This window comes from Mycteria americana, chromosome 24, assembly GCF_035582795.1.
Source record: "Mycteria americana isolate JAX WOST 10 ecotype Jacksonville Zoo and Gardens chromosome 24, USCA_MyAme_1.0, whole genome shotgun sequence".
Lineage (NCBI taxonomy): Eukaryota > Metazoa > Chordata > Aves > Ciconiiformes > Ciconiidae > Mycteria > Mycteria americana.
In genome coordinates this window covers 5,417,984-5,426,412 of record NC_134388.1, presented here as the reverse complement: position 1 = coordinate 5,426,412, position 8,429 = coordinate 5,417,984, and the positions used below count along the sequence as shown (strand labels likewise).

Here is an 8,429-nt window from a genome sequence, read left to right as displayed (position 1 = left end):
GGCTCCGCTGCGTCCCTCGGGGGACGGGGAAAGGGACCCGACGCCCTGCTCTGCCCCCCACGCGTGGGGGGATGCTGGTGGCGGCAGCCCCTTCCCGGGTGTCCCTGCGCCGGGAGGGACGCGGGCACGGTGGCGGCGGTTGCAATGGGGGTACCGGTGCCGATTGTTGGGGGTTTTAGCCGGGATGGGCTGCGGCAGGGCTCGGGCGCTCGGAGGCCTGAAATCCGGGGAGATGCCCCCCCCCGCCACCCCGGGGTACAGCCCTGCTGCAGGGCTGGGGGAGAGGCTGGGGGACCCCCCCAGCTCCCCCGTGCAAGGAGCCCTGCAGCGACCTGCCCCGGCCTGGCCCTCCGACCGGGACGGCATTGCCGGTGCCGTTGGCACCGTGGGCTCCGCGTGGTGATTTTGAGGCCCGTCATGCAACGGGGCCGTCGGTGCTGGGGGTCCGTGCTGGGGGTCTGTGCTGGGGGTCTGTGCTGGGGGTCCGTGCTGGGGGTCCGTGCTGGCTGCGACGGGGCCGTTTGTGCAATGCAGCCCGTCGTGCGATGGGGCCATTTGTGCAACGGGGCCGTCGGTGCTGGGGGTGCGTGCTGGGGGTCCGTGCTGGGGGTCCGTGCTGGGGGTCCGTGCTGGCTGCGACGGGGCAGTTTCTGCAGTGGGGGTCTGTGCTCACTGCCACGGGACCCCCCGTGCGATGGGGCTGCTCGTGCCGGGGGGCTGCGCTGGCTCTGGGGGGCCACCCGTGCAGCGGGGCTGGGGGAACCGCTCCGGCTGTCGTCTCCCCCGTTGCAGCCCAGCCCTGGCCCCGCGGCGGGAGGGCGCAGGGCCGGGGGCTCTCCCCGCGGACCCCCGGTGTCCCTCCGGCCCTGCCCCGCGTTCCCCTGATGGCCTGGTGACAAACCCCCACCCGAAAACCGCGGTTCTGCTTGCCGAGCCCCCGCTCGCCCACCCTGGCTGCCACGGCGGGGCTCGGTGCAGCACCGGCAGCCCCCCCCTCGCCTGCGGCCCCGCTGCTGCCCACGGCCCTGCCGCTGCGCCCCAAGGCAGGGGGTGCACGGGGGGGACGTGGGACAGGGTGACACCCCCCTCCCCGGGTGACGGTGCCAGGGCAGGACCTTCGGCCGGGTGCGGTGGCTCTGGGGGTCCCTGGCACTGCGGCTGGGGGGGTTTGGGGACCCCGCTGATGCCGCGTCTCCTCTCTGGCCAGGCGTGGAGGGAAGCCCATGGCACCCGGCCCCCCGGACCCACCCTGTGCCAAGCCCCGGCCCCGCAGCCCCTAACGCCCCGAGTCCCCCCCCGGCCGGCCCCGGGGAGCCCGAGCAGGTAGAGGGGTGCGGGGGGCTGGGGTGGGCAGGGCCGCGGGTGCAGGGAGCTGCTGCGGCATCGGGGGGGTCATGGGGGTGCGTGGGGGTGCTGGGGGTGTGCACTGGGGGTGGGGGGGGGAGGTACTGGGGGTGCTGGGGATGCTGGAGGCAGCGCGCTCGGGGGCGTGGGGAGGGTGGAGGGGGGGAATGGGGGTGCCGGGGGGGGTGCATGGGGGAGGAGGGGGTTTGGGAGGCAGGGGAGCAGCGCAGTGAGGCCGGAGGGGTGGGGGGGTGGCGGGAGCGTGTACGGGGGGGGGCGCTGGGGGTGTCATTGGGGGGGTGAAGGGTGTGCACGGAGGGGGGCCGGGCGGGGAGGGGGCTTGGCGGGGGGGGCGTGGAGGGGGCTTGGCGGGGGGGGGGCGGGGGGGGGCCGGGGGGTGACGGCCGGGCGGGGGCCGGGGGGGGCCGGCTTGGTGCGGGGGGTGCGGGGGCAGCAGGGGGGTCTGGGGGCGCACGGAGGGGACGCGGGGGGGGGGAGGCGGGGCGCTGAGGGGGCGTGGCCAGCGCTCGGGGGCGTGGAGAAGGGCGTGGCGTGGTGCTCGTCACGGGGGGCGTGGGCGGTCTCCGCCAATCAGGCGCCCCGCTCCGCCTCCGCCCCGCCCCCGAGCGCTCCGGTCCCGCCGCCGCGCGCCCCCGGGACCGAGCCGGGCTGCGGCGGCAGCGGCGGCGGCGGCGGCGCGGCCCCGGCCCCGGCCCCGGCCCGGCCCGGCCCGGCGGCAGGTAGCGGGCAGGGCCGGGCAGGGTCGGGCTGGGCCGTGCCCGGGGTGGGGTTGAGCCGAGCCCGCCGGGCGTCCCGGCACCGGGAGCCCCGGGCACGGGGGGCGGCGGGGACGCGCAGCTGCAGCCGGTGAGCGGAGCCGTCCCGGGGCCGCGGGCAGGGGCCGGCACCGGGGGCACCACGGGGCCGGACCCGTCCTGCCCTCGCTGCCATCCCGGGGGGGCTGCAGAGGGGGCGGCCGGGCTGCGGCGGCACCGAGCCCCGGGCGGGGGGGCGGGGGGGGGGGTTGCAGGTCCCCCGTGGGCAGGACACGTCCCCGCCGGGGTCGAGGCCGGCACATGGGTGCCACGTGCCCCGTCAGGCGTCGCCCGGTGCCGGGCGGGGAGAGGATGCGGGTGCCGGTTCCCCGGGGACCCCCCACCCACGTGCCCCCCGCCCGACACCGTCCCCTCTCCCGCAGGTCGCCCCCGCGCCGCTGAGCCATGCGGGATCGCCCGGCCCCCTCCCCGCCAGAGCCATGAGCGGCTGCCGGTACAATGGGGGGGTGGCACGGCCCCGGGGCCCCCTGAGCGCCTCCGCCTGCACCCTGCACCCGCTGGAGGGTGAGAGCCAGCCGCTGCGGGCCCGCCGGCCCCCCAGCCTCGAGGTGGTGGTCTCACGGCCGGAGCAGCCCAGGGGTCCGGATCCCGGCCCGACGGCGGCCCCGGGGCAGGATGCGACCGAGGAACGGGGACGAGGACCCCGGAGGAACCAGAACATCGGGTACAAGCTGGGGCACCGGCGAGCCCTCTTCGAGAAGCGGAAGCGCCTCAGCGATTACGCCCTCATCTTCGGCATGTTCGGCATCGTGGTCATGGTCACGGAGACGGAGCTGTCCTGGGGGGTCTACACCAAGGTAGGGAGCGCGGGGGGGGGGTGGGGGGGTCGGGGTGGGGGGCCGGCCGGGCTCACGCTGCCCGCTCCCCTCGCAGGAGTCATCGTATTCGTTTGCACTGAAATGCCTTATCAGCCTCTCGACCGTCATCCTCCTGGGGCTCATCGTCATGTACCACGCCAGGGAGATCCAGGTGAGGGGCACCCGCCGGTGGGTGCTCGCCGGGGCCGTGCCACCCCCGGGGGGGGTCCCACCCCCCACCACCCCCCCTTTGTCCCCCCGCAGCTCTTCATGGTGGATAACGGCGCCGACGACTGGCGCATCGCCATGACCTACGAGCGCATCTTCTTCATCGCCCTGGAGCTGATCGTCTGCGCCATCCACCCCATCCCCGGCCAGTACCTCTTCACCTGGACGGCGCGGTTGGCCTTCACCTACGCCGCCTCGGTGGCCGACGCCGACGTGGACATCATCCTCTCGATCCCCATGTTCCTGCGGCTGTACCTGATCGGGCGCGTCATGCTGCTGCACAGCAAGCTCTTCACCGACGCCTCCTCCCGCAGCATCGGTGCCCTCAACAAAATCAACTTCAACACCCGCTTCGTCATGAAGACCCTCATGACTATCTGCCCCGGCACCGTCCTCCTGGTCTTCAGCATCTCCTCCTGGATCATCGCTGCCTGGACGGTCCGCGTCTGCGAGAGGTGCGGGGGTTGCTCTCCCCGGGGCTCTTGGGTGGGGGTGCGGGGCTGGGGTGCAGCTGAGGACACACGGTGCGGACCCCGGGGGGGCCGGCGGGAGAGAAGAGGCCCCTTGGAGAAGAGGTCCCCGCTCTCCAGGCGGAGCGTCCCCGGCGGGACCCTCGTGCCCCGGGTGCTGGCCACGATGGTTTTGCCAAACCAAAACCGCTTGCTGAGGCGAGGTGGGGGCGGCCGGACCCCCGGGCTGTCCCCAGACCTCTCCCCAAGCCCCTCCGTGACCCCCTGGGATGTGGCAGGACCCCCTCCCTGCTGGCGGGTCTGGCCAGGAGGAGCTGGGGGGTCTCACAGAGGGGACCGAGCCCTCGCGCAGGATGTGGCCCGTGCTCCTCAGCTGCGCCTGCCGGGATGCCGGGGCCGGGATGCCCGCGCCGGTGCCCTGCCCGTGCTCGCCCCTTCTCGGCCGCTCCCCCAGGACGCGCATTAACTGCTCTTGTTTTCCCTCCCTGACCGCTCTGCTGCTCGCAGGGACAAACTGTGAGTCACCCCAGGGACCGGCAGCGCGTCCTGCACGGGACGTCCCCCCCACCCCAGGCTTGTGCTACCCAGAATTTAGGATTAGCTGCAGCCGGCGGGTGGGGGGGAGCAAGGCTGGGGGGGCCGGGGGGGCCACCCAGGCCGGAGCAAAGAGGCCATGGACATGGAAAGGGGCTGGAGCCCTTTTCCGCTTGGAACCTCAGCAGCTGCTTTCCATCCCCCCCCGTGCCCCCCAGCCAGGGCGGCCACGGTGCCCAGCCCGGCCACGAGCACGAGCCGGGGGTCCCATCGCAGCGTGCGGGGGGCCGGACGCTCTCGGGGCGCTCTCGGAGCGGTGGGCTCGCTGCAGGAATCGCTGCGGGTCCTGGGGTGGCCCCGGAGGGGGAAACCCCGGCAAGGAGCGGAGCTGAGCCGGAGCAGCCGGGAAGGAGCCGCTGGATCCTTGTTGTTTCTAACTGGAGGCTTCGCCTGAGTCTCCAAAGGGCTTTTGCTCGGCTCTGGCTGTTGCTGTTGCTCGGCGTTTCCCCTCCTTAGCGTGCGTAGTTCGGGTGCGTTGAAGGAGTCCTGGGTGCTCCTTGGGAGGACGGAGAGGAGTGGGGAGCATCGCAGCCCCCGCTGTCCCGGGGAGCATCGTCATGGGGTGACGTCCTCGGGCTGCCGGCCCTTTGGGGACGGGCTCAGCCCTCGCTGCCGGCCCACCCCGGGGTGCAGGTGCCCCCCGGCATTGCCCCGCCACATCCCTCGGTGCCGACTGAGGTTCCAAGCCCAAACTGCGCGGCTGTGCCCAGGGGGCCGGGTGGAGGGACGCAGCAATCCTAAATTCCTCGCCGCACGCTTGAGTCCACCCCGGCTTGCTCCCATCTCCTCCCTTCCCTTCTCTCACCCCCGGCACCCGGTTTTCCCGGCTCCCCGCTGCTCCCCGCATGCCCCTCTCCCGCTGCCTGGCTTGGCCGCACCCAGTGCCCGGCCCCACTGCTCCGCGTCCCCTGGCCGGGCTCGTCCCGGCAAGTGGTGGGGGCCGTGTCTGGGGGTCTCTCGGGGAGGGGGCGGGGGGCACAGCCGTCCGCATTCGTGGCGTCGGCGCTGGCCACGAAATCTCAAAGCACAGTGTCCCCCGTTCCCCCCGCAGTGACGCCTGCGGTGGCCTGGGGGCCCTTTGTAGCCCTGGGCTTGCTTGGGGGGTGGCTTGCTGCGGTAGCCCCCCAGGGGCTCGTGGAGTGAGGGGTGCTCTGCTCCGGCCGGATCCGTGCAACTGTGCCCCGCTCTGCGGAGATGGGATGTCCGGCGGTGACACCCGCGTCCTGTGCTTTGAGATCTCTGGGGGAGCATCTGGAGGATGGAGGTCGCTGCCATCCGCGCGTGGGGGCTGCTGCTCCGCGCCCGCCACCTCGTTATCCTCATCCAGCAGCCCCCCCGAGCCAGCCCCACTCCTGGGGGTCACAGCCACGCCGGGGCTTACCTTCTCCCTGGTGCCCGTGTCCGGAATGGCCATGCCTGGTGTCCCCAAAGCGTCCCCAGGGTGTCCCCAGCTTCTTTGGGTCCCTGTGTGCCAGCAGTGCAGCTGGGAGCTTGGGGACTCTCCCGGCTGCAGCCGCCGGATGGGAAAGCGTCTAAAAATCGTGTGGCAAAGCCGGTGGCACCGCGGTGGGGCACGTGGCGGGACCGGGACCGCGCGGTGACAGCGGCTGCGCTCGGCCCCGGGCAGGTACCACGACAAGCAGGAGGTGACCAGCAACTTCTTGGGGGCCATGTGGCTGATCTCCATCACCTTCCTCTCCATCGGCTACGGGGACATGGTGCCGCACACCTACTGCGGGAAGGGCGTGTGTCTGCTCACCGGCATCATGGTGAGTGCCGGCGGGGGGGCAGGCGTGGGGGGGGGGGGTGGGGGGGTTCCTGTGCCCCCCGCTCCTGCCGCTGCCCTCACCACGGGGTTCTGTGCCCGTAGGGTGCCGGCTGCACCGCTCTGGTTGTCGCCGTCGTTGCCAGAAAGCTAGAGCTCACCAAAGCGGAGAAACACGTGCACAACTTCATGATGGATACGCAGCTAACGAAGCGGGTAAGGCCCCCCCCCTCCCTTTCCCCCTGCCGCCCCCCTCCCCAGCCCCATCAGACACGGGTGCAGGACCATCTCCATCCCTGACCCCGCTGCTCCGGTGCTTCCAGGTGAAAAATGCTGCTGCCAACGTACTCAGGGAAACGTGGCTCATCTACAAACACACCAAGCTGGTGAAGAAGATCGACCATGCCAAAGTTCGGAAACACCAGCGTAAGTTCCTCCAAGCCATCCATCAGTAAGTGCCAAACCTTTACCTGCTTCCTACGAGGAGGTTTTTCCCATCGTGGTTCCAGAAGGAGAGCCGGGTGCTTCCTCCCCTTCTGCGCCCCTGCTGCCTGGACCCCCGGCTTGGGAGCCAGGTGGTCCCTGTCCCCTGTCCCCTGTCCCCGTCCCTGCTGCGGGGATGCTTTCCCGGCGGGGGAGGACCCCCATGATGCTGGGATGATCCCCGGGGGTCCCCAGTGGCTGAGGCTCGATGTGACTGTGTCTGCTGTCCGGCTTCACCCGCCTCGGGGAGCGGGGCTGGGGGCTGCGAGCCCCCGGGTGCCTCCTGCTTTGGGGGGGGAACCGAGGGGCACCCGGCTCGGGAGGAGGGGGGACACCGAGGCGGGGGCGGGGGGGCCGTGCTGCGGCTGCTGTCGTCTCCCTGCGCTCTTCGTGGTGGTATTAAACCTGCTGTTGTGTTTTGTCTCTGTTCTGCCCCGTCCCTGCAGAGCTCAGAAGTAAGTTGCCCCGCGGGGCTGCTCCTCTCCTCCGTCTGCTCCCGTGTGCATGGGCTCGTCGCTGCAAAATAAGGGGGGGGGGAACACGGCGGCGCAGCCCCCCCGGGGCTGTCTGGGGCAAGGATGGAGGGGCGGATGCTGCGCTTGTGGGGTGGGGGGGCTGCATGCCAGGGTGCTGGGGGGGGGGGGGGCTGCTGGGGGTGTTGCTGACCTTGACCCTGCTCCCCCGTGTCTCTCCAGGTTGAGGAGCGTGAAGATGGAGCAGCGGAAGCTGAACGACCAGGCCAACACGCTGGTGGACCTGGCGAAGGTGAGCGGCGCTGGGGCGGGGGGGCCGGGGAGAACCCCGCTGCAGGGGTGCCCGGTGCTGAGACACCCCCCCCCCCCCCGCCCCCTCCTTCCCCGGCCTACCCCCCAATTCCCGTCAGACCCAGAACATCATGTACGACATGGTCTCGGAGCTGCAGGAGCGTAACGAGGACCTGGAGAAGCGGCTGGGCGCCCTGGAGAGCAAGATGGAGGCGCTGGGGCTGAGCCTGCTGGCGCTGCCGGGGCTGGTCAGCCAAGCCCTGGGGCAGCAGCAGCGCGAGCTCCTGGGGAGCTGGACCCCCCGTCTCTGCTCCGCCACGGCCCCTTGCACCCCTACTCGACCCCCCAGGTCCCCTTCCACCGCCCCCCCGACCTCCTCGGACAGCGGGTGATGGGGTGGGGGGGAGCTGGGGGCCCCTCTTATGTCTGGCCATCGTGTGGCTGATTTCAGTAGCTTTGTTCTGTAAAGCCCTGTATAAATTTCCTGCGTTCACTGTGCTGGCGTGAGGCTGGAGCCCCCCCCCACCCCGGGCCCTCCCATGCCCCCCCCGGCTGGGTGGGAGGTGAGCCCCGACCTCCAGGAGGGCTTTGGGGGGGTGGGGGGGGGGGATGCAGGAGCCGCTGTGCCCAGGGGGATGGAGCAGCCCTGGGGGGATGGAGCAGCCCTGGGGGGGGGCAGGAGCTGGGGGGGGGGGAAGAGGAGGGGGGGAGAAGCCAGGAGCCCTGAGTGTTGGGGGGGGGGGCTGGGGGCTGCCCCTCCGGGTGTGTTGGGGGGTGGAGGTTGGGGACAGGGTGAGGGGATGCGTGGGGTCTTGCCTGGAGGGTGTGGGCGGGGGGGGGGGGTGGGGGCAGACCCCCGTGGTGAGAGCAGGGCTGAGCCCCCGGCGTTGAGGATTTAGGGGGGATTGGGGGGGGGGCTACGTTCCTGGCTCTGCCACGAAGTGACCTTGGCGAAGTCATGTCACCTCTCTGTGCCTCAGTTTCCCCCATCTGTAAAATGGGGGGTGGGGTGGGAGGGAGGGGGGGGGACACACAACGGTACCAACCATTGTAAAGTGCTGTGAGATTCCTGGATGCAATATTCAGCCCAGCCCCCTGCCAGCGGGGTGGGCAAGGACCCTCCCCCGGGACCCCCACAGCCCCGGACC

General features: G+C 72.0%; 1 protein-coding gene across 2 annotated transcripts; it reads left to right on the top strand.

Annotated features, from left to right (window-relative positions):
- The first annotated feature begins 2,026 nt into the window (after positions 1-2,026).
- Positions 2,027-7,914, top strand: KCNN1 (potassium calcium-activated channel subfamily N member 1). Of its 2 annotated transcripts, none has more exons than XM_075524353.1 (9): positions 2,027-2,211; positions 2,543-2,977; positions 3,054-3,149; positions 3,356-3,660; positions 5,897-6,038; positions 6,140-6,250; positions 6,358-6,485; positions 7,213-7,282; positions 7,401-7,914. In XM_075524353.1, exons 2-9 carry the CDS (start codon positions 2,600-2,602, stop codon positions 7,671-7,673), a joined length of 1,503 nt encoding a protein of 500 aa, XP_075380468.1. In that variant the 5' UTR covers positions 2,027-2,211; positions 2,543-2,599; the 3' UTR covers positions 7,674-7,914. The 2 variants fall into 2 exon arrangements, with proteins under 2 accessions (XP_075380468.1, XP_075380467.1); XM_075524352.1 differs by having other exon boundaries at positions 2,028-2,211; positions 3,242-3,660.
- Positions 7,915-8,429: the final 515 nt, after the last annotated feature.

Bases quoted from the DNA above. Each gene is read 5' to 3' on its own strand.
- KCNN1 (XM_075524352.1), top strand. From the start codon at position 2,600: ATGAGCGGCTGCCGGTACAATGGGGGGGTGGCACGGCCCCGGGGCCCC. The intron at 6,251-6,357 runs GTAAGGCCCCCC...CGGTGCTTCCAG, and splicing joins ATACGCAGCTAACGAAGCGG to GTGAAAAATGCTGCTGCCAA. The intron at 6,486-7,212 runs GTAAGTGCCAAA...GTGTCTCTCCAG, and splicing joins TTCCTCCAAGCCATCCATCA to GTTGAGGAGCGTGAAGATGG.